The following is a 26,645-nucleotide window of genomic DNA, read 5'->3' on the forward strand; positions in this document are numbered from 1 at the left end:
TCCCCTTATATGTCAAATGTGTGAATGATAAGGTGAGTGGATGTAATAAGAAAGAATTTTACTTTCATGTATCTAGAGACGACAATACTTTAAACACAATGCTTCATCTTTCACGTAGCCCAGTTGTAAATGAATAAACAAACTTGTGAAACACATCGTAGGGCGCACTGCAATGCACAACTCACCATGACGTTAGTGGTAACAGAGCGACGTAGCGTATGCGCATTGAAGAGACAGATAGTCAACAAACTGTAGGCGCGTGCACGCCAGACACAGCTGAAAGTGTTGGAGCATCTATAACAAACAAACCCTATGAGCTACAGCCTGCACTAGCATTCTCAAAGCCTATTGCATGAAATGGGACATAGAAAATTAAGGGGGAGTCTATACAACTATGACTATCTACACAATACACACAAGCAAAGATAAGCTAAGGGATTATATACATGGAAAGGGATCCTAAACTATGAAATATTTACTGAAGTTACGTTACTATGTACATTATAATTATGTATTTACAAGTTTAAGTATTAAAAGTACATGCAATAATTAGAATTGAGGGACCAGAAAATTCTTGCTGCTGGTAAACAAGTGAGTATAGTATAAGTGACAAGCTGAATAAGAGATTGCATCATGCCTATAATATGCTTTATCTTTCAGGTTTATAAGGTAAGTAGAGACACACATGACATTAAATGAGTTTGTGATAGCACGACTGCACACTAAAGTAAATGAGTACATGGTTGAATATATGAAAGAGGTGTTAGTGACCATTGAGCCACTGTACACTTATCTATGATTATTTACTTTTAAGTTAGCAGCAAGTTTTTTCTTCCAGGGAACGATGCACTGACACATCCTAAAGAGAAGAAAGATAATTGATTGTTGAGTGTTAGGTACCATATAAAGATAAGAAAGGACTGCACCGCAAGCAAATATAGTTGTAAGTTCATGAGTTGTATGTATGAATGTGACAGTGTGAAAACGTGTGTGGAAGAGTACACTTGCAGTATGTCGCATATAACGATGCTGAATTAAGGTGGATCACCACCAAATATTCAAGGGGTCGAAACCTAACTACTGTGAGCATTGACTACTCATGAAAGTGTCAAACACTTGATTTACACTGAAATTTTTATACACATTTGCTACTTATATAAACATTGTTTTACGCTCATTGTTCATAACATATAGTATTGATGATACAACTCTGTGTACCTCAGCATATGAAATGATTATCCATTATACAATGAACATAACAAGTAAATACAGACGTGCACTTTAAACACTGAATAAGTATTCAATACGATTAGTATCGTCAGGTTTGCATTACCGGTATGTTTATAAACAACAAACTATTTTGTTCTTGGGGTCACAATTAAGCCTAGTAATGGGACATGACTGAGCACATAAATGCCTTTCTGTGAAATTTCCTCAACCCTGTAGTGTGTAGATCCTTCCTCGAGAATACTAGAGAGGCGAGGCCATGTGTAGCTATGTAAGCAGCACGTAGAATCTGTTCTAACAACTATCATTTACTTCTTTAATTCTTTGGACTTGATAAATATGCTCCGACAAGAAGTCACTGTAAATTGAAATGAAATGTATGTCAATTTATGCCACAAAGAAAAAACGAGTCTATTACTGTATGAATGTTATGTAAAGAATGTAAAACCATACGAGAGCAAAAAATGTACTCATATAATTGAAACTGAACAATGCAATGAAATTATAATTCAGCAAAATGTACTAAACAAAATGACAATCAAACTACAATATACATAAGTAGCAAAAATGGCATGTCAGCAAATGATTAGGATAAGTTTATTTTTGTAGTTGTATTTTTATTTAGTTTTGTTGTGTGTATAGTATGTGGAAAGGACACTACAAAAACTTTCTGTAATGCAATGGTATGAAAGATGCTCAAAAACAAAATGCGATAACATATGAAACCTGCCTGCAAAGTGCAAAGTGTGAGTGTGAGATATGTCGGTGTGCATGTGATGACCTTAAAAAAAAATGACAATACTTTGTGTAACATGAATTTACTGTGCTCAACAGTATCGTAGAAGTGGCAAGAAACTTACCTTGTTGGTGGATGTTAGATGTAGGGCTGGTATCCCCACTGAATAAGTGCGAGCGGCAGAGTGAAATACATTACTCGGGCTGCTGATATGGACACCAGTTGTCACCGCATCAATGATTTCACAAAGAATCATGCCGATGGGCACAAGCTTCACGAATTGGTACAGTGAAGACTATATGAACACATGACACAGGCACTCTGACCTTGTATTAAACATGTGAAAGCCAGCAGGGACAGTAACGGATGTCAAGCTGTATACGCGCATGCTTCGCAAGCTTAACACTGGGCAGATACTGACTGACAATAATGGGACTATGCGCTTACAGCAAGCACTTTATTATGAAGGAAAATGTCGTGTGTGTGTGTGTGTGTGTGTGTGTGTGTGTGTGTGTGTGTGTGTGTGTGTGTGTGTGTGTGTGTTTTTATCAGACACTGTGCACCTCTGTCTGATGTCAGTGCATGGTGGGGGGCAATTATAATGTAACATATTATTATTCTTTCTTTCTTTCTTTCTTTCCTCAGACATTATGTCTGGTCAAAAATGGAAAGTGACGCGGACCTTGATCAAGCGTGACTTCCTTTTAACTGTACGGTATATGTTATATTGCATTTAGGAACTTTCGGGTGATTGAACATGTATCAATAATTACGGATTTCTGTAGTTGTATATATAAGTTTGGATCTAGCTGTATTGCATTGATGTACTGGTGGATATTGTGTGGTATGACTCCTGTAGTTGGTAGCATAATTGGTATAATGTCAACTTTATCCTGATGCCACATGTCCTTGACTTCCTCAATTTTTTCTCCTGTATTCTTTCGTATATTTGTTGTATTGGGTAAGGATATTACGATTAGTTGTGTTAATTTCTTCTTTTTATTGGTGAGTATGATGTCAGGTTTGTTATGTGGTGTTGTTTTATCTGTTATAATGGTTCTGTTCCAGTATAATTTGTATTCATCATTCTCCAGTACATTTTGTGGTGCATACTTGTATGTGGGAACGTGTTGTTTTATAAGTTTATATTGTTAGGCAAGCTGTTGATGTATTATTTTTGCTACATTGTCATGTCTTCTGGGGTATTCTGTATTTGCTAGTATTGTACATCTGCTTGTGATGTGATCTACTGTTTCTATTTGTTGTTTGCAAAGTCTGCATTTATCTGTCGTGGTATTGGGATCTTTAATAATATGCTTGCTGTAATATCTGGTGTTTATTGTTTGATACTGTATTGCAATCATGAATCCTACCGTCTCACTGTATATATTGCCTTTTCTTAGCCATGTGTTGGATGCGTCTTGATCGATGTGTGGCTGTGTTAGATGATACAGGTGCTTGCCATGTAGTGTTTTCTTTTTCCAATTTACTTTCTTCGTATCTGTTGATGTTATGTGATCTAGAGGGTTGTAGAAGTGGTTATGAAATTGCAGTGGTGTAGCCGATGTATTTATATGAGTGATTGCTTTGTGTATTTTGCTAGTTTCTGCTCCTTCTAGAAAGAATTTTCTTAAATTGTCTACCTGTCCATAATGTAGGTTTTTTATGTCGATAAATCCCCTTCCTCCTTCCTTTCTGCTTAATGTGAAGCTTTCTGTTGCTGAATGTATGTGATGTATTCTATATTTGTGGCATTGTGATCGTGTAAGTGTATTGAGTGCTTCTAGGTCTGTGTTACTCCATTTCACTACTCCAAATGAGTAGGTCAATATTGGTATAGCATAAGTATTTATAGCTTTTGTTTTGTTTCTTGCTGTCAATTCTGTTTTCAGTATTTTTGTTAGTCTTTGTTATTATTATTATTATTATTATTATTATAACGATTGTTCCCCTTTAGGAGAGCGATTGAACTTGAATTCATAATTTCATCTTCGCATGTTTTTCTTCTTTGTTTCCCAAAACCACCTCATCCTCTCAGAATGCTCCTTCTTCCATTCCTCTGTCCATTTTTTACCAGGCTGACGCGATGTTCTTTCCCCAAACTTCACACTTGTGATTTTATGCCGGCACTCGGTGCGATCCTCGAGATTTTTTATGTTGATCTGCTGTAGATCCCTCTGGACTTCTTTCAGCCATTCTGTGCCACATTTACTCCTTGTTAGAATATTGAATAATTTCTTTGCTGTTCTGGTGTCTTCCATCCTGTAGTGTGTGTATAAAATTTGGCTCGGCGCTTTTTGATTTCATCTGTTACTATGTTGATCTTTCTATAGAGTTCGTTTTGTGGTCTCTTCATCCAAATGCCATTTTTGTTGATTGGACCATAAATCTTCCTGAGAATTTTTCTTTCCTGCTTTTCTATTTCCTTAATTTTTGAATGACCATCAATCACCATTGTTTCAGCTGCATAGATTGCTTCTGGAAGAATCACTGTTGTATAGCGCCTTAATTTTGCGTCTGTCGAAATGCCCTTCTTGTTGTAATGCGTCCATGTTAGCTTGTAGGCCTTCTGGAGCTTGGTGATTCTTTGTTCATTGGCAATTTGGTTTAATCCTGAGGACTGTATAGTTTCACCGAGGTATTTAAAATGGCAGACTTGTGCAATTTTACCATATTTTGTTATTAAAGGGGATTTATTTTCTGGCTGCCTTTCCATATATTGGGTTTTTTCATAAGATATCTGTAGTCCGGTTTTTTGTGAAATTTCATGTAGTTTTTCCACTGCGTGAATCGCTTCTGTTTTGTTATTGGTGATAATTGCAATATCGTCAGTGAAAGCAAGGCACTTGACTTTAATTCGGTTCTCTTTCTTGACACCAATTTGGATACCCTTTACGTGAGGTTCCCATTCCGTGATTATCTTTTCTAGAACAATATTGAAAAGGATTGGGGATAGTCCGTCCCCCTGTCGGACTCCAGATTTGATTTCGAAGGGTTCTGATACTTCGCCCATGAATTTCACTTTGGCCGTTGTTCCTGTAAGTGTCTGTTCTGTGATTTTTCGTGTCTTTCGGTCGATCCCAAATTCTTCCATGATTTTAAACAGGGTTCCACGGTTCACTGAATCATATGCTTTCCTGAAGTCGATGAATGTAACTATTGTGTTTCTGCATTTCCTCATTTGTAATATTGTCTTTGAGCACCAGATCTGTTCCGCACATGAGCGTCCTTTTCTGAATCCGGCCTGGTATTCACCAATTAGTGTATCTGCTTGGGATTCTATCCTGTTTAAAAGCGCTTTGGAAATGATTTTGTAAGCGACTGGGAGCAGGGAAATTCCTCTGTAATTGTTCATGTCTGTCTTGTCGCCCTTTTTGTGCAGCGGGTGAATTAGAGCGCATTTCCAGTCCTCTGGTATCTGCTCCATTATCCATATGTCTGACATTATATGGTATAATTTCTGCATAAGTATAGGATTGTTTAGTTTCCAGAACTCAGCAATGATCCCATCTTCTCCTGGTGCTTTGATATTTTTCAACTGCTTGACTATCTCCATAATTTCTTCAAGATCCGGAGCATGTGAGTCTGGGTGTGTGAATACTGGAGAAGAGAAGACAAGTTTTTCTTGGGGTGGTTCGCAGTTGAGGGGGGAACTGAAATATTGGGCTAAGATTTTGCTGTTATTTTTCATGTTGGTTTCCAAAGAGCGATCGGGTTTCTTGAAGCACAAGCTAGGCGCTTGGTATCCCTGTAAGTTTTCTCTGAAAGTCTTATAAAAATTTCTTGTATTATTTTTGATGAAATCCTGCTGGATTTCAGAGAGTCTGTTGTTGTCATATCCCCGTTTTTCTTTTCTAATTATTTTTGAGGTCTGTTTTTGGGTTTTAAGAAAGTTCTCCCAGTTTTCTTCAGTTTTGTGACTGCTAAATTTTTTCCATGCAGTTATTCGGTTGACAACTATCTCGTCACAAGTTGCATTCCACCAGCGATGTTTCCTGTTGCGAGGGGGTTGTCCTAATTCGAGGACTTCCTGAATTTTCTCTGTTAGTTTCTTCCAGTCTGTTGATTTTTCCTGATTAATTTGCATGATGATTTTTTTCTTTGTTGAGTTGCAGATATTCTGGATCTGGTTTGGTACTTTTGGGTGGCCTTTTTAGCATTCTGTTGGGTTGGAATTTTGTTTTTATTTGGAGAAGATGATGATCTGATTCAAAGACACCTTTGCAGGTTCTGATGTTTTGAATTTCTTTTATGTTTTCTTTGGAAATTGCGACATGGTCTATTTGGTATTCACCCTGTCTAAGACTGGGTGATCTCCATGTGGTTAATTTATGTGCAGGTTTTTGAAACTGGGTACTCATTATTTTAAGTCCAAAGTTTCTGCAGAAGTCGATTAGTTTTTCACCATTCTTGTTGGTACGTTTGTGTTTGGTGTGGGGTCCAGTGGTATCTCTGAATTTTCTTTCCTTCCCTAATTGTGCGTTAAAATCGCCTACTAAGATTTTCACATGGTGCCTATGTACTTTATTTGTTGTTTCTTCTAGTGTTTCCCAAAAATTGTCCACTGTTTAAGGGTAGATTTTATTATGGTGATTTGTGGGGGCGTGCACATTGATCACAGTGTATGCTTCATTAGCTGATTTTACTGATAACGGGGAGACTCTTTCATTGGGAGACGTGAAGTCAATAACTGAGTCAAGTACGGAAGTGTGTACAGCGATTCCTGTTCCAAAAAGTGGTAGTTTGTCTCGTACTTTTATGGCAGGTTTGCCCTTGTACATCCTGTAATTCCCTGTGTTAAAGTGTCCTTCATCTGTGAATCTTGTCTCTTGCAGTGCTGTGATTTTCAGGCTAAATTTTCCCATTGCGTTGGTAAGTTGCTTCAATTTGCCTGTTTTAGTGAGGGTGTTCACATTAATTGTACCAATAAAATTTTTACGTTTCATTTGGAGAGTGTGAGGAGTTTTTGAGAAGCTCCGATTCTTATCTGCATGGTGTCCCTGATCCCCCAGAATCCGATGATTAGGTGAATCCAGTCTATCGACTGGTGCCTGGGGTAGTGACTCTGTGGTCGTCTTTTCCATCATGCGTTCAAGTTGAATTTTAGTTTTTGTGGTGATCTCTGTTGAGACCACAGGTATACGACTCGATTTTTGAGTTCGAGAAGATTTTGTGCAGCTGCCTCAACTAGAGGAACAGACGCTGACCACTGGCCGCCAGATGCTGAACAGACACCACTGGGTTTATTGGTTTTTGGTCTGCCCTGGGTATTTCATTTCCCCAGTACCACCTATATCTAGGAAGCTTTCCCCTATCCGCCACCCGGGGAGGTGCCCGATGGGGGTACCAACAACCCCACACGGGTCTTTGTTATTATTATTATTATTATTATTATTATTATTATTATTATCTCTTATTATCTCTTTCTTTCCATTTCTCCCTTGTTCTTTTCTTTCTGTCGCATTAATATTGTTCAGAAGTGTGTATTCCAACTGTGCATTAGAAAGTATTAAAGAAAGTATCGAGATAGCAAAGTTTGTTCATACATTCACGGCAACAATACCTGTCTGTTCATCTCTCCACAACCTGCCGAGAATCCTGCATCAAGAGGATCGAAGCAGAAGAGAATAATTTGCGTGAGAGGGGCGATCTGGAACAGTATTGTCAAACCAAGCTCTATGCACAATGGCGGTAACAAGAAAAAGAAGTATGTAAATTTAAATTAGAATAAATATATTGAATATTGAAGATCTGTTTTTATTAGTGCCAGTTGAAGTTCACTCAGGATACATGTAACTTCCTTTTTTTTTCCAAAATTTTAATTTTTAGTAGGCAAATTTTTTATACAGTGTCATAATATGTATAATATTCTTAGTCCCCCACCACTATTCAGTGTGAAGCTAAACCCATAATCTGATGCATTCACCACCATATGAAAAGGAATGCCAAAATTTGGGTGAACCAGTAGTTGACATTTTGCCGATGCTGCTTTTATTTTTGAAAATTCTTCATGGCAGTTTATATTCCATCTCCACATTGTGTTTTTTTAATAACCTCATCAAACTTGGTGCAATAAGCACTGAATTGGCAGTGAATTTTCCATATAATCCTACCACACCCAGTCATTTTTTATTAGTAGGATCTGGGCACTTCGTGATCGCATATAATCTGTGTGGATCTGGCTGAATACCCATAGTATTTACAATGTTTTCCAGGAATTTCATCTCATTTATACTAAATTGTGATTTTGACAATTTAATAGTGACACCTTGGGAAACTAATCTCTTAAAAAAATTCTTGCAATGTTGGCAAGTGTCCTTCCCATGTTGTGGATATTACTACTATGTGAGCAACATTACATCTGTCATCAACATATAACAACACTTTATTTCTTAACTCATTTCCAAATGCTTTATCCAAAGCCCCTATCGAAATTGAGATTGGTAAATTTAGGCCAAATGGTAGCATTTGGCACCTCTGGTTCTATTATTCCATTTATAGTTTGTGCATCCAACACTATACGTACATTACTCTTTTTAAAAAATAAAAAAATTAAAAAAAAATAAAACAGCTAATCGATTGAAATAACAGCTACATTTCTATGATATTCCATTGTAACATTTTTTCAATTTCTTTTTGTCCTAATGGCTTCTTCAATGTAGTCGTACTTCTGTGATTGTTTAGTTGCATAGCAGCTGAATTAATCTTGCTCTCTTATCAAATCAATTTAGCTTTGTTAATATCCATTCCATGAACTACTGTTGTGTGGTTTATATCATGAAACTTCTAATCTCAGTTTCTTTTGGGCTCCCTGACTCCAGTATTTAGAATTAAATGCTCATTTGAAATCATTGTAAGTTGTGAATTCTCCTAGCTTTAACATACCCCTCTGTGCAGCATCACCTGTCAAACGTCTTATCACAAACCATACGTTATTAAAATCTGACCAGGAATCAGGTAAAGTGCCCATAAATGCCTTTAGAAATAAAAAGGGGTGAATACTGCATGAAGGTGAAAAGTTGGGGAATTTGTGATTTAATCCTTTGCTTAGTGTTGTTGTTAAGTCATAGCAGTTATTAGTTACTTTCCTGTTCTTTAATAATAAGTCTTCTTCCTCTTTCTTTAGTTCTTTCTTTGTGTCCTCCAACTCGAAGATTTATTTTGTATTACTGCATGTGTGTTTGAACTAAAAAATATCACTGTTGTGAACTGTTGGTGTTTCTGACACAGCAGGTTTAGTCTTTGTAGATGTAGATTTAGTGTCTACCAATCCTGTACTATGTACATCCTTACTAAATTAAAGTTTTTGTATACTTGGTTCCACTTCATTAATTATTAGGTACAAAACATAAGTATTTTTGTTAGTGTAAGTGGTGACATTGTTCTACTATATCAGTTCTCCCCACAGATTTGTCATTTTGTGCTTTGATAGTATGTACATGCTCTAAGGTACCGTCTTGTTTAGTTTCCACTATTTCTAAGTGGCTATCTACTTCAGAAACAAGATTGAAACTCATGTTCAATCTTGTTTCCAATGTATCTACCCTACTGTTAAGTTGGGTAGTGCACACATCAAATTGCATTTATAAATTCATGGGTATGTTGTCAATTTGCAACAAGCTGTTATCTACTTGTGTGAACTCGTCATCCATATGCACGATTGTAGTATTTAAGTGATCTGACTGTTCTAAAACCGATTGCATTAACTCTTCCATGATCATACTGTTACCTGTGTGTCCCATTGTATTATTTCCAGAGTAAATCAAATTTATATCTACCTCGCATATTAATGTGGCTACACTGAACTATACACAACGTAAGATGTCTTAATCATGAAATGGGTATGGGTACATGCGATGTGATGGTCTGGCGTTTTATTTACTGTTTGTAACAGCAAGGTACTCATAATAATAGAATGTTTTAATGTCACAGTTACCTGACTGTAAACAACTGTATTCACAGAAGTTGTTGCAACCAAATTACTGTACTAGTACTTCACTTTAATCTTTATATTTACGCGATCACAACACTGCATTAAAAAATAAATAAATGAATAAATAATCAGATCAGAACCCACTGAGTTACGGTGTTTTGCAACTAATGGATGGCTGCAAAGATGGTTGCTGTTTGTCATCGTCGTCTGCTGCTGTTGATGTCAACATGCTGCTGTCTCTTGATGGTTCATCAAACTATGACCTGATGGACAGCTGCCAACCGGCCCAACCTTCTGTGCTCTGAACAACATGTAGGGCTGTTTGTCAAGGGTGCTTCACTTATCTGTATGTAGATAAATGTAGTCGTACTTCTCTGGTTGTTTAGTTGCTTAGCAACTGAATTCCAGTTGTGATGTTATAAATATATTCATTCATGAACCAAAATTCCAATATATGGTAAACCTGATTATATTGTTCAAATTTGTTGAATCGTACATTTTGTGCTTTTGGTTGTACTGATTCTTGATGTTTCAGTGTCATACAGTTGTTTGTATTGGCTCTTGAAAAGCAACTTTAGTTTTGATTAGTATGCCTGTTACCGCCCTATGTTGCTTCATAAGAATCGTTACTTCTAGAAAGATGAATGTACATTTTCACTATTTCCGTATTGTCTAGTTGGTAGTGGCTTCTTGTATTAGCACTTTAACTTTTGTGCTCATATCTTCCTTATTGATCTTAAATCTTCTTACCCAATTTTTATTAAAAACTGTGACTAGGCAACTTCGATCATTTAAGGCTTTTATTGTGCCTTTAAATACAACACATATTAGATGATAATTATCTTGTTACAGGAGACCTAGGTAATGAATAACAAGCGGTTTTTTCATTTTTTTTCAATACTTAGATTTATACATTATTGACGTAAACTTCTGATCATTGGTATTTTTGGGCAGCACGGCTGGTGCAGAAGACACTTTGCCATCTTTGACTACTGTGCCTGACAAGACTCCAAGCACTTCGTCAACTCTCTTGTAATGGCACGGAGACCCTAATAATTATTTACATAATGATTAAAACTTTATATTCTGAACAATTGACCTGGATACCAAAAGTGCATAAAATTCTACTAATAAAGCTTATGAATTTATATTCAAAATTAGATTTCACTTTTGTTCAATTAAATTGTTTATTTCCAAACTATGACTACAAAATACCTGGAAAAATCTTCCATCCACACCGTATCCCGAAGGATAACAAGATAAAAAGGCTTTGCTTTATGTTCAACTGGTAGCTTTACTTGCAAGTACAGAATTATTGTAAAGAAGTGTGCAAAGGTGGCCATACATTTCTAAATAAACTTGCGGGAGATATATTTATCAGTGTATTGTGCAGAGCAATGTGATTGGAGCATTGAATGAAATTTCCAAACACTAATATGGTTCAGAGTTTGTAGCACACGTAAAGTTTTAGACTCCTTGCACAGATTTCTGAGTTCAATGATAGTGACAGAAAGACTACAAGGCTTCTCAGCTAACCTCCTCCAGAGCTTGGTCACATGACTGCTGCAGTCAAGTTCATTACTTTCCTTGGCACACCTTATCAGAATAAACTATTTTGTATATATTATAAATTGTTAATGCATATATTCTTAAATCTTTTTATGCATACATCTTATTGCATAACTGACATACACAGTGTGTCCTTTAATTTACTATACTTACTTCTGTTTTGAAAGGAAATCTCTGAAGCAAGTCAAATATATGTCCATATTCTGCTTATTGCTATGGCACTAAGAGACTCAAAGCACATTTCTTAATGTTTTTACGAATATAACAAATCATATTTAAATAAATTATTACATATTAATCTTTGTTGCAGTGTCAACATGCTAACAATAAATAAGCATGTACCAAATCATGTTTTATCACAGTTTAAACAAATTATGAATAGTTTAATAACTAGTGTTCATGCATCATAAATAAACGAACATTTAAAACTTCAGTGAAATTGTTTATTTACAAACTTTGAGTACAAAATACCTGGAAAAATCTTCCATCCACACTGTATCCTGAAGGATAATGAGGCCCACTAGACATGTTAACATATAAACATATTAATAATTTGTATTTATGGCTTCCGCTAATTCCAGAAATGGACTTGTATTTGCTGTATCTCAACAGCAGGCAATTTTATTAGATATGAAATAATTTTAATGTGCTCGGTTATCAGGCGATGTTGGCTTTCACCTCTGTATAGTGCTAAAAGGATCGGCCAATCCATTCATTTTGTCACATATTCTTATGGCCTATTTTTTTCTGCAAGTTAAATACTTTGTCCATGCTTTTTGTATTCAGTCCCCAGGAAACAGTCCCGTAGCTAAGAACTGAGCACACATAGGCATAATATGTCACCGCAAGACATTGACTGCTACAGCCTGATGCTAAAATCCTAAGACTACGACACTGATGACATTCTTTTTGATAGTACCTTTGTGTCCTCATTCCACATTATCTGACAACCAGTGCCCATCGCTAAAGACTTTAAGCTTGTTGCACAATCTATAGATTTGTCATTTGTGCTTCATGTGACAGTGTTGTTTCTCCTCTTTATGATGATCTGATGTGGTTTGCTCATGTGGCAAAAACAACGGTGGCCTTAGCCCATTATTGACCACTCTGAAACTGAGTTTATTCTGCGGCTGCGCTACTTGTGATTTAGTAAAGCCACTGAGTATCACTGAAGAGTAGGAGGAAACCCTTTACTACTTCCTTATTAGACATCATTTCTTCATGACCTAATGACCCAAGTATTCTCTTTGTTTTGATATCTAATGCTTCGCATTTGAATATTAGGTGTGGTGTGGTTTCAACCCCCTCACCAGATAGTCTACTGTTAAAGGCTTCTTTCTCTGTACCTATGATATGTAGGTGTTTCTTAAAATTTCCATGATGTCATCAGTCCTACCATGAGTTTAATTTTTGTCCTGTTCAAATCTAGAATTACAGAACTTCTCTAGAAACATGGCTTTGGCATCCTTAGCTTGCCAAGTTTTTGTTTTCAGATCATAGCCCAATATTCTGAATGCACCCTCCTGACCCAGCTATGTAGTTTTTATTGTACCATCACCTTGGTGATAATGATTAGGACAGGTTCCTGTCCAATAAATAAAGGTGAGGCACCTGTTCTGGCCAGCCTATCAGCATGTCCATTGCCATTATTTCCTGATGACCAGGGACCCACATCAGGTTTACCCTGTTGCTTTCCCCTAGTCTCACAAGGGCATTAAGGAATTCTGATATAATATTGATCTTTGATCTCATTGCTGGACCTGGTAGAGAATTCAAAGCTGCTTGGCTGTCTGAAAGTTCTTCTTTGCACACACACTGATTGCAGATATTTGTGCCTGGAATACCTTACCCAGCTTCCCTAAAGAAATTGCTCTCTCTAGGCTCTATCACATATATCATAGCTCCAGCACCTTCCTATGTTTAGGACCCAACACTTAACGAATACTATATCTCCTGAACAGTGCCAAGGCTCATTCTCCCATTGCTCCTTTCTTCCAGTTGTTAGACTGGAAGCTTTGTTGAAGCAGCTGGAAGTTACTGTATGGTCAGCCGACATATCCCCAACCATTTCCATATTTACCACTGCCATTATATTGGTGTGAGATTCTAGACATGCTAAAGGTATCCAGTTATTTCCAGTTTTTAACCTGTATGACCCTGCTACTGCCACCATTGTAACTGTAAGCTGTAATAGGGGTATGTCCAGCATGGTCTCCATTCCAGCAAAGGGTGTGCAGCTGATTCCGCCTGTTACGCCTAAGCAGGCCAATCTCTGTGCCTTAAAAAGTTTCGTAGTGGCCACCATGTGTTCTACATCATTTCGCAATACACTTTAGGCCCATACATTATCACAGGTGTTATTACAATAGTGAATATCCAGTACATATTCCTGGGGTTTTGGTCCCAGTTTTTACCACAGGCTCTTCTAGTGGTCACAAGAGTACATTTTGCCTTGGAACATACCTTCTTTCTATAAGGGGTATGTCATAGTTTTGCATCCAGGATTACTTAAAGATTCTCTCTTCTGGTAGAGTTTCATTGAGGAGCTTGAGATTCCTGTATGTATGCTGAACTGGCTTTCTTGTGAATGGTACAACAACAGTTTTCTTGGGACTGGTCATAACATCCTGTTTTCCACAGTATCCAGTGCAGATTGTATCATTATGCCAATGGTAATAGCAAATTTTCCAAGTATTACTGTGACTAAATCAGCTGCGTATCCTTGGAAAAAGTAGCCGTCTACCATTTAACCCTTCAGTGGCTTCACTTGTGGAATGAGCACACAAAGGTAATAGCAAAAAGTGTGTCATCAGTGTTGTAGTCTTAATGTTTTAGCATCAGTCTGTAGCAGTCAATCTCGTGTGGTGACATACTATGCCTATGTGTGCTCAATTCTTAGCTATGGGATTGTTTCCTGGGGATCGAAAGCAAAAAGCATGGACAAAGTATTTAACTTGCAGAAAAAAAGGCCATAAGAATATGTGAAAAATTGAGCACTATACGGAGGTGAAAGTCAACATTGCCGGAAAACTTAGTGCATCAAAATTATAGTATATCTAATAAAATTGCCAAAACTGCCTACTATTGAGATACAGCAAATACAAGGCCTTTTCTGGAATTAGAGTGGAAGTCATAAATACAAATTATTATATATTTATTTGGCAACAAGTCTAGCGATCACTGAAGTTTAAATTTTCATTTCTTTATGATGCAGGAAAACAAGTTATTAAACTATTCACAATTTGATTAAACTGTGATAAAACATGATTCAGTACCCACTTATTTACTGTTAGCATGTTGACAGTGGAACAGAGATTAAGATGTAGTAATTTATTTAAATATGATTTGTTGTTGTGGTCTTCAGTCCTGAGACTGGTTTGATGCAGCTCTCCATGCTACTCTATCCTATGCAAGCTTCTTCATCTCCCAGTACCTACTGCAACCTACATCCTTCTGAATCTGCTTAGTGTATTCATCTCTTGGTCTCCCACTATGATTTTTACCCTCAATGCTGCCCTCCAATACTAAATTGGTGATCCCTCGATGTCTCAGAACATGTCCTACCAACCGATCCCTTCTTCTGGTCAAGTTGTGCCACAAACTCCTCTTCTCCCCAATTCTATTCAATACCTCTTCATTAGTTACGTGATCTACCCATCTAATCTTCAGCATTCTTCTGTAGCACCACATTTCAAAAGCTTCTATTCTCTTCTTGTCCAAACTATTTATCGTCCACGTTTCACTTCCATACATGGCTACACTCCATACAAATACTTTCAGAAACGACTTCCTGACATTTAAATCTATACTCGATGTTAACAAATTTTTCTTCTTCAGAAACGCGTTCCTTGCCATTGCCAGTCTACATTTTATATCCTATCTACTTCGACCATCATCAGTTATTTTGCTGCCCAAATAGCAAAACTCCTTTACTACTTTGAGTGTCTCATTTCCTAATCTAATTCCCTCAGCATCACCCGACTTAATTCGACTACATTTCATTATCCTCGTTTTGCTTTTGTTGATGTTCATCTTATACCCTCCTTTCAAGACACGGTCCATTCCGTTCAACTGCTCTTCCAAGTACTTTGCTGTCTCTGACAGAATTACAATGTCATCGGCGAACCTCAAAAGTTTTTATTTCTTCTCCATGGATTTTAATACCTACTCCGAATTTTTCTTTTGTTTCCTTCACTGCTTGCTCAATATACAGACTGAATAACATCAGGGACACGCTACAACCATGTCTCACTCCCTTCCCAACCACTGCTTCCTTTTCATACCCCTCGACTCGTATGACTGCCATCTGGTTTCTGTACAAATTGTAAATAGCCTTTCGCTCCCTGTATTTTACCCCTCCACCTTCAGAATTTGAAAGAGAGTATTCCAATCAACATTGTCAAAAGCTTTCTCTAAGTCTACAAATGCTAGAAATGTAGGTTTGCCTTTCCTTAATCTTTCTTCTAAGATAAGTCGTAGGGTCAGTACTGCGTCACATGTTCCAACATTTCTATGGAATCCAAACTGATCTTCCCCTAGGTCAGCTTTTATCAGTTTTTCCATTCGTCTATAAAGAATTCGCGTTAGTATTTTGCAGCTGTGACTTATTAAACTGATTGTTCAGTAATTTTCACATCTGTCAACACCTGCTTTCTTTGGGATCGGAATTATTATATTCTTCTTGAAGTCTGAGGGTATTTCGCCTGTCTCATAATTCTTGCTCACCAGATGGTAGAATTTTGTCAGGACTGGCTCTCCCAAGGCTGTCAGTAGTTCTAATGGAATGTTGTCTACTTTGGGGGCCTTGTTTCGATTTAGGTCTTTCAGTGCTCTGTCAAACTCCCCAGTATCATATCTCCCATTTCATCTTCATCTACATCCTCTTCCATTTCCATAATATTGTCCTCAAGTACATCACTGTTGTATAGACCCTCTATATACTCCTTCCACCTTTCTGCTTTCCCTTCTTTGCTTAGAACTGGGGGTTCCATCTGAGCTCTTGATATTCATACAAGTGGTTCTCTTTTCTCCAAAGGTCTCTTTAATTTTCCTGTAGGCAGTATCTGTCTTACCCTTAGTGAGATAAGCCTCTACATCCTTACATTTGTCCTCAAGCCATCCCTGCTTATCCATTTTGCACTTCCTGTTGACCTCATTTTTGAGACATTTGTATTCCTTTCAGCCTGCTTCATTTAATGCATTTTTATATTTTCTCCTTTCATCAATTAAATTCAATATTTCTTCTATTACCCAAGGATTTATACTAGCCCTCGTCTTTTTGCCTACTTGATCCTCTGCTGCCTTCACTACTTCATCCCTCAGAGCTACCCATTCTTCTTCTACTGCATTTCTTTCCCCCATTCCTGTCAATTGTTCCCTTATGCTCTCCCTGAAACTCTGTACAACCTCTGGTTTAGTCAATTCATCCAGATCCCATCTCCTTCAATTCCCACCTTTTTGCAGTTTCTTCAGTTTTAATCTACAGTTCATAACCAATAGATTGTGGTCAGAGTCCACATCTGCCCCTGGAAATGTCTTACAATTTAAAACCTGGTTCCTAAATCTCTTTCTTACCATTATATAATCTATCTTATACCTTTTAGTATCTCCAGGGTTCTTCCATGTATACAACCTTCTTTCATGATTCTTGAACCAAGTGTTAGCTATGATTAAGTTATGCTCTGCGCAAAATTCTACCAGGCGGCTCCCTCTTTCATTTCTTAGCCCCAATCCGTATTCACCTACTATCTTTCCTTCTCTCCCTTTTCCTACTCCCGAATTCCAGTCACCCATGACTATTAAATTTTTGTCTCCCTTCACTATCTGAATAATTTCTTTTATTTCATCATACATTTCATCAATTTCTTCATCATAAGCCACAGAATCCACCACAGAGATGATGTTTTCCTAATTTGTAATTTTTTGCATCTTCAGGATCCTTCATTCCAATTTCTAGTAATTTGTTGAGGAGCTCCAAGTGTGCCTTCTTTTTCTGTTGTTTTGTTGTCAGGTTTCATCAGGGGGTGCATATGGTGGGTGAAATGCCTGATCTCTGTGCAACTGTCTGCCTCTACCCAAAGCAAATTTGCTCAATCTAACCAAACCACCTTAGGTTTCCCCTTTTGGTGTCTGCAATTCCCTGATAATATTTTATTATTCATGGATATTTTTTAGTGAAACCAAGAGAAAAGTATCATTCTGCTCTGCAAAACAAAGACATGGGAATTTTTCAAAGTGGCAACAGGGACACCTGAAAGCTCCAAAATGAACTGGTTTGAATTGAATTTTATTATTTTTGTAGAGATCAGAGAGGTCATCTGAGGGATGACAAGTGCCAGTAGTTATTATAAACCCATAAATAACATATGATTCAGTGTTGTGGCATTAAATATGTCAATGTATTACTGACAGAAATATTTACTATCCTAAAATAAGTATGCATTTTTTAACTGTTCAGTGACATATCACATCCTAATTCACCAAATAGTATAATAGAAATGTTAAAGTCACACCATTACCCTAGTCACAATTAAAAATTCATATACTGCATGAGGATTCAGTTCTAAAAGAAATTCCTTGATTTTTCTTTTGCATTGTTGATCTGGTAGCTCTCTGATACAGTGAGGTATACACTGAAATGTGTAATTGATTTATTTACAAAGCACTTCGGTCTTTTTATAGTTGCAGTGAAATGATACCAGGTGATATTTGTTCTTGGTATTGTATCTATGGCATGTATCATACTGCTGTTATCTACAATAGTACTCCTTGATGTGGCACTACATGCTACGAGATATATAATGATGGCAGAATCAAAATCTTTAGTTTTCTGGAACTATGTCTGCAACGGAGTCTGTGAAACATACTGTATATTACCGTCACTGTCTTCTTTTATATTTTAAATGCAGTAGATGCATTCTTTTGATGACCTCATGGAATGGTGCCATGGGCTGTATGGCGTATGGTAAAATAGAAAACTTTCAGTAGAATACTAACACTACAGCATAATTTATTCAAAGAAAATATACATTGTCCCAAGTAAATTAACAGTACTAAATTCCTGTTTCAGTTTCATGCTACAATTCCACATAATATGTTGGTTATGTGCTCAGATTCATACAGAGGGATTTTGCATTACACTTAGCTTCAACATTATCAGCAGTCTGATCTATACAGTGCAGTCACAGTAATGTGTCCACTGCCTCTGTTCAACATCAGTGGGCAAGAACCACTCACAGGTGGCAGGAAGTAGCACTAGCAGTGAATTTACTAGGCGAATGTGGAAAACAGGGCAGTCATTGTCATAATGCAGAAATGAAGTGATTTATGTTACTTCCAAAAGGGCATAATCATTGACTTCCAGGCCAAAAGTGGAAGCATTTCGAAAGCAGCTAAGTTCGTGAACTGTTCACATGCCACCATGGTTAAATATACTGTAGATGGCAAAATGGCACTATTCAAAATGGCACCATGGTGTACCATGGCCCATTAGGGGTAAATGGCTACAGGTGAACAAATATGCAACTGTTGAGCAACTGACCATCGAGATTGGCCAAAGTCAGCAAATGAGACAGGAACTGAAACAGAGCAGCAACTCTGTTTTCTAATGTCTCTTTACAAAGGAAAACATAAGAGCATTGCCACAAAGTAACTCTTATACCACTGAAAAGATGAGAAATCAGTATTAGTGCCAGTGGTGTTGAGAAACAGCTGAAATGGTTGAAACTAAACAGAGCTCCAGGTCCTGAGCAAATCCCTATCAGACAAATCCCCATCAGATTCTATGCTGAATTTGCATTTGAGTTAGTCCCTCTTTTAACTATGATCTATCATAGGTTACTCTAACAGAAAACTGTTCCCACTAGTTGGAAGAAAGCACAGGGCACATCCGTCTACAAGAAGGGTAGTAGAAGTGATCCACAAAACTACCACCCAGTACCCTTGATGTTCATTTGTTGTAGAATCTTAGAACATATTCTGAGCTCAAACGTAATGAGATATCTTGAACAGGATGACCTCCATGTCAACCAGCATGGATTCCGAAACACTGATCATGTAAACTCAGATCTTACTTTTCTCACATGACATACTGAAACCTTTGGATCAAGGCAGTCAAGTAGATTCAGTATTTCTTGATTTCTAGACAATGTGTAATACATGTATGCTTATTATCAAAATTATGATCGTATGGGTACCAAGTGAAATTTGTGTTTGGACTGAGGATTTGGTGGTAGGGAGGATGCAGCATGTTATCTTGGATGGAGAGTAGAAGTAATTTTGGGTGTGCCCCAGGTAATGTGTGTTGGGACCTTTGCTGTTCATGTTCTATATTAATGACCTTGCAGACAATGTTAATATTATCTCTTGACTGTTTGCAGTTGAGGCAGTTACCTATAATAAAGTACTGACTGAAAGAAGCTGAACAAATATTCAGTCAGATCCTTATAAGATTTCAAAGTGGTGCAAAGGTTGGCAACTTGCTTTAAAGATTCAGAAAAGGAAAACTGTGCACTTCACAAAATGAAAAAAAGTGTAATATCCTAAGACTATAATGTCAGTGAGTCACACTTGTAATTGGCCAACTCATACAAATACCTGGGTGTAAGACTTTGTAAGGATATGAAATTGAACAATCACATAGATTCAGTCATGGGTAAAGCAGGTGGTAGACTTCAGTTTATTGATAGAATACTGGGAAAGTGCAATTTGTCTACAAAGGAGATTGCTTACAAATCACATGTGTGACCGATTCTAGAATATTGCTTAAGTTTGTGGGCCCCTTACCAAAGAGTACTAACAGGGGATATTGGACATATACAGAGAAGGGCAGCATGAATGTTCACAGGTTGGTCTGACTCATGCGAAAATGGTACAGGATGCTAAAGAAACTGAACTGGCAGACTCTTGAAGATAGACATAAACTATCCCCAGAAAGTTTACCAACAAAGTTTCAAGAACTAACTTTAAATGATGATTCTAATAATATGCTACAATCCCCTATGTACTGCTCATGTAGGGATCATGTGGATAAGATTAGAATAATCACAGCACGCACAGAATCATTCAAACAATGATTTTCTGTGCTTCAAATGTGAAGGGAATGGGAAGGAACCCTAATAATTCAGTGAGATTTACTATTTGCTATGCATTTCATGGTGGTTTGTAGAGTATGGATGTAGATGTAGATGAACCTAGGGGCTGCCAACAGTGTCTTCTCAATGATGCTCAGTGAAATTGCTGCGCATGGGCCTCCACAGCAGGTGCCTGGTTCTGACTGCTGTTCATAAGTGAAGAAGGCTGGAATTTTCATGCTAGTACCACAGCTGGACATCCACCACTGAGTGCCGACAGCTGGCATTTTCAGATGAATCAATTTTATGCTCCATCTGACAGATGGCCATTGGCATGTACAGCTTGAAATATCTGAAAGGGTACATCCTGCAGTTATTGTTGGAAGGGTCCAGGCCTGGATGAGGAAGCATTATGGTTTGGGGAGTGTTTTTTGACATTGCTTGGTTGATCTCATCATTCAAGAAGGCACAATGGATCAGCTAAAGTAATAATTGATCCCTTGGAAAATGCTTTCAGTCCTACATGCAGTTTATTGTTCCTCAAAACAATGGCATCTATGAGCAGGACAATGCAATATACCACATAGCTCGCAGTGTATGTGTGTGGTTTAGAGAATACCAGGATGAATTTATGTATGCCCATGGGCACCAAACTCAATGAATTTAAACCCTATCGAGAATCTGTGAGACCACCTTGATTGGGCTGTCAGGCTGTTCACACCATGGGCCCTCATCCAAAAAACCTAGTACAGCTGTCCATAGCACTGGAGTCAGCATGGCTCCACACCTTCCACAACCTCATTGATTCTCCTCCTGCTTGCCTCACAGTTGACCACACTGCAAAGAGTGACTGTTCAGGCTTTTGACAGGTGGTGACATTAATCTGACTGGACAGTGTATTTCATATTTCAACAGCCTTGTTGTTTCAGATGTTATGCAGGCAGATGATCAATAAATTAATTGTCCCATTACAATATAGGACAAGTCATTAATAAATAATAATAGATAAGACTGGACATAGCACTGAGCCCTTAGGAATAACCTCTTGTACCAGAAGTCAGACTCTTTGCCATTAACAACTACTTTCTGCATTGCATTACTTAAATAAGATTTCAACAATTCATTTGTAATTTCATAATATTTCAGCAGCATTTTCTGTTAATCCATAAAATTGCAGTTTATCAAATAATATCCCATGGGCGACAGTGTCAAAAGCTTTTGAAAAATAAAAAAATCTGCTGTAAACCAATAATCTGTTTTCTAGATGAAAAAGGTGCATGCTCAAAAAGAAAAAGGGTGAAGGGTGAAGTACAAGACAACAGAAATGAAAGTTTTGGTTTCACATATCACTTCTTTCAGTTATGTCAATATTTGTTAATGCGAAAAGTGCTAAGGCATATTGTTCTGCAGAGACAACAATGAACTGTAGCCACCCCCCCCCCCCCTCCTCTCTCCTTTAGCTAGCAGTGTTAGTCAGTTCAAAGGCCAGAGGCCAGGGTGTATCATCTGCAGTATGAGCATTCCTAATAAAGCACTACATTGTTCAAGCCAACCTTCAGGTGGATGACAGCTTTACCTTACCTATTGTTATTTTAGTTTGTTTCCTGGTTGTAGGTCAGTTACAATACTGTACACCAACTGCTGCACATATTAACCTAATTACTTAAGTAACACCAGAATTATGCATAAGTGATAAAATGTAGATTCATGAATTGATGGAATCGAATGCCACTGCATAATATTTAGTAAGACATTAGAAAATCATGGATGGAATACAAATATTCTGACAATAGAAGATAATTGCTCAAGGTATGGAGAAAGTGTTGAACAATAAGTAAACTTACAAACAAGAAGCTTAGTTTTCTAACTTGCATTCCAATTCAGAGCGCAATACTTGTATAGTAGGTTGTGGGAGAACATAGTTAACTTACCAGTAGATTATTGGCCAGTTATCATCATGTCGTAAATAACATGCAAAAATGAGCAAGCCAATTAATAATAATAACACTAATAATAAAAAATTATGCCTTATTATTATTATTATTATTATTATTATTATTATTATTATACAACTAATACACAGGCATCAAAGTCTGATGCATATTATCCTTTCTGCACAGCTCACCTACGTGATTTGCTACTCACAAAAGTCAGCTATGGAGATTATGGAAGATGGGAATCTTATGGACCGAGTTCGAATTCTTCTTCAACGAGATTTAGCGTATTATCAAGATCATCAGACAGTACTTCAAGAGAATTTGTGTCCTGGAGTAGTTGGAGGTTTATTGGATTTTCCTCATTACTCATCTTTTGCTGCAGTAAAATTGATCATCTGGTGGGAAGAGGCCTATGTTGCTGCCTATCAACGACCATCAGGTCTTCTTGGAAATGTAGTCTCAGAAGATAACGGCAACAATGAAGATGACCGTGGATGTGGTGGTGTTGCAACCACTTCCAGCCCACAAGAATTTCTGTCAGTTGTAACTAGCTCAGCTGGGCAAATGCTTGAACACCTACACACACTAAGTCAAGAAGCACTTGACCACGCTGACCTTACTGTACTTACAGGAACACTTGGTGCTTCAGCAGTCATAAAAAACTGCTTATGGTGCTATAATGAGCAACTTAAAAAAAGAGCAGAGGAAACGGGATCTCCAAAATCAGATGACAAGTCAGTATTAATGTATAGAAATGCTTAAGTTAACTAATTCTAACATTTTTATTTTTACTCTATATCTTGGAGATATAGAAGACCTTGTTATTTATTTGTAAATTAATTTCAACTGAGTGTAAATGTCTTCAATTTTATTTTATTCAAGTTTGTAGTTTTCAGCAACAGTAATATTATTCCCTTAGGATAAATCTCAATCTGTTATTTGATTTCCAGGGACAACGAAGGATAATATTTTATGTATTGCACAGCCATAATATTTATATGTTTGTTGGATTTGAGATCAGTGTTTCATCAAAATTGTTTTATTATTGTGTTAAAATATGAGTATATGAATGTCGTTATCAGGAATGCCATGAAACATAACCTAGCTGTGCTTTAAAAATGGAAACTGCTTACAAATAGTACTAACATATCTTTAAAAAAAGGGGAGGGGACAGAATATAAAAAGAATAGAACAGTATTCATTTGAGTCATTATCAAACAGATAACATTTAAGAAATGTAACAGAAATAAGATTAGCTTCTCTGGTACTAGCTGCAGGAGAAAGGCAGGTAGTGTTCTGTGCTCCATAAGTCATATTTGTGGTAAACATCGCAATGTGGAATTCATCAACTGACAAAAGATTTCAAAATTGTGAATGGTTATAAGTGACAACTGTTATACTGTTCAAGAATTCCTGTATGATGTCTGTCAGACATCTTGCTTCCAGAGGCAGATTGTTGCAGAAGTCTGGGGCAGGATTAATCTCAATGGAAGTTGCATGAGCTGCCATGGGACCAGTGGGTCTGCCATGAGATGGAGAAACAGGGAGCTGCTGACCAGCATGGTGGAGACAAAGCTGATTTTGATGATGCTGCAGGAGCCATCTGTGGAGGCCACAATATGCAAAATGTGGCTCTAAAATAACATAACTGTTGCTGTGAAACGTTTTATTTCAGAAACGTACAGATTTAGTTATTACCCTTAATATACCCCCCTTCTCTATCCCTACAATGCTCCATCTGAATTTTCTATTCAGGGAAACAGTACTGGAAGTCTTCATCTGTGAGCTCCTTGATGATGCATCCTGCTTTTTTTTCTCTGCCTCAACAGACTAAAATCTTGTTCCTTGCACATTTGACCTTTGGGAATACAGAAAGTCGTATGGTGCTAGGTCAGCAAAAAGGTAGGTGGTCTAACACTGTGATGCTGTATTTTGCTAGAAACTTATTAGCACACACTGTGGTATGTCCCCAAAGTAAGCGTTTATTCTTATGACAATTATTTTTCTGGAAAAACAAAATAACAGCTCTCACACAAACAAAGGCCACGGCCAACTGATTTGTCTGTAGACAGCAGAGATGCCCCATTTGACTGAGAAGGCTTCAAACTTCATAGTTACTGCTCATTGGTCTTTGACACATGTGGAATTCCTCTGTGGCAGCATCAGTCACATTATTTTACAGCCACACCTCGTACATTACAGACCCGTGATGGTTGGAGATCCTCATATAGATCCAAGGTGGGTGACACCTGAACTCATGGCTGCATTCTGGGGTGCTCACAGGGAAATGTGGTGTTTTGGTGAAAACTGCTCTTGTCAAAGACTCAGCATGGATGTGATGGAGGTGGGCATGAAGCCACTCCACTGGGCTTTGTCTTCAATAGAGTACTCCTGTAAGATGCCAGAAAACTAGATGCAGTGTTGTATATCATTTACTTGTGGAGATGGCTCTTGAAAGGGTGGATAAAGTGTTCCACACAATTGTAAAGGGTCAGGTGAAAGGGTGCAGTATGAAGGTGTTGAAACCTGTTATGGCGACAAAACTATTCAACCATGGGAAACCAAAGTGTGTGGGATGCCTTCAAGGGCAAAGATATTTTCCATGGCCATGATGATAGTGACAGAAGTGACCAGGGACATGTGGAAGACAAAAGGGACATGAGAAAAGGAATAAACCCACAACAAATCAGATGGAGCCAAAAAATGGGACAGTGAAATCTAAGTGGATATACTCCCAGGACTGTACAGTGTCAGGCCAGGCAGAGAACTGTTGGGGAGGTGCAGCTTGACAGGCCTAACAGGCAGAACATTGATGGAAGAAGTACATGATATGTGAACCAATACTGGTACAGAATGTGTACTGTGTGCTCAGCCTTTCTTCCAGGTCACATCCCAGTGTGCACTATGCAGGAGGTGTTGCTCTCACAGCCAAAGGGAAGGAGTAATCAGAATGTGACAGTGACCCTCCTGAGGGCTGCAATGGAAACTCTTGGCTTAGATAAAGCTGATTTCCCTGTGACCATTAGGTGTGGGAAATGGTATAAACAGTTGTCTCTGGCCATCTGTGTTGTGCAAAGTGAGTGAGATGGCATTAATGTGTGGCCCTTGCAGGTGGTGGCCATGACATCATGATGTTCAGTGGTAAAGCTGAAATGGTCAAACCCAGATCTGAATTGAGTTGGAAACATACCAATTTCTGTTGGTTAAAAGATGGGTTGGGGAACTGGGACAGAGCATCCCTGTTAGCATGTAACTTCACTGACCAATAGTGTATAAAACAATGAAAATAAGACGAATACTTTGCTGGAAGTGTTGGGCATTTTGATTGGTAAGTGATGTTTGAGGCTGAAGATGGTAAGCTATGGCTATTGGTCCATGACAAGATAAAAATTTCTGTCCATAAAAAATAACTGAAATTTTTGGACTACATAGATGATACTGTGGGTCTCCAATTTAGTTTGAGATTAGTTTTGCTTGGAGATGGATAAGATAATAGAAGCATGTGGAATATGGTGGTTATGGGACAGGACCATGAGGGAATGCATCAGTCATTACCAACAGTAGCAGATCATGGGTAGTATGTTGTTGAGCATGGTGGCTGTTTAATTCAATCTTCCTGGAGGGCTTGTTAACTTTTGATCATTTGAAATGCATTCTTTAGCATTGTGGCTGGTTCACTTGGTAAGAGAGTTCAACCAGTGTTGTTATGAAGTGGCCATGATAGTTGATCTTATATGGAAACACTTGTAGGTCTTTTACATTCATGGATAACTGCATGTTGTTAATTACCGTGACACAATCTTCCACTGGTTTAAGTCCAAACAATGGAAACTCCATGTAGGGATATCAACAATGTAGGGAAAGATTGATTGCTACTTACCATAAAGAAGTCACGTTAAGTTGCAGACAGGCTAAATTAAAAGACACACAAAGCTTTTGGTCACAGCCTTCATCAACAAAAGAGAAACAGAGAAACACACGTCTTTCATACACATGAGCAAGCACACCTTACGCACACATGACCACCAACCCCATCAGTGCAGGCCAGTCTGCAACTATCACATGGGATAGCAGCAGCAATGTGGAGGGGGAGGGGAACGGGAAGGAATAGTAGTGAGTGAGTGGGGGAGCTGGCGGTCATGTGTGTGAGAGTGTGCTTGCTTGTGTCTACA

The 26,645-nt window shown here is 37.9% G+C and overlaps 1 protein-coding gene across 1 annotated transcript in view; it reads left to right on the forward strand.

Annotated features, from left to right (window-relative positions):
- The first annotated feature begins 22,661 nt into the window (after positions 1–22,661).
- LOC126477267 (uncharacterized protein KIAA0825 homolog) overlaps positions 22,662–26,645 on the forward strand; it is a 177,721-nt gene continuing 173,737 nt past the window's right edge. The window contains exon 1 of the mRNA XM_050103604.1: positions 22,662–23,207. Coding sequence (XP_049959561.1) covers positions 22,693–23,207 — 515 coding nt within the window. The 5' untranslated portion in view covers positions 22,662–22,692. The remainder of the gene's footprint in view (positions 23,208–26,645) is intronic.

Source organism: Schistocerca serialis, chromosome 1 (assembly GCF_023864345.2).
Source record: "Schistocerca serialis cubense isolate TAMUIC-IGC-003099 chromosome 1, iqSchSeri2.2, whole genome shotgun sequence".
Taxonomy (NCBI): Eukaryota; Metazoa; Arthropoda; class Insecta; order Orthoptera; family Acrididae; genus Schistocerca; species Schistocerca serialis.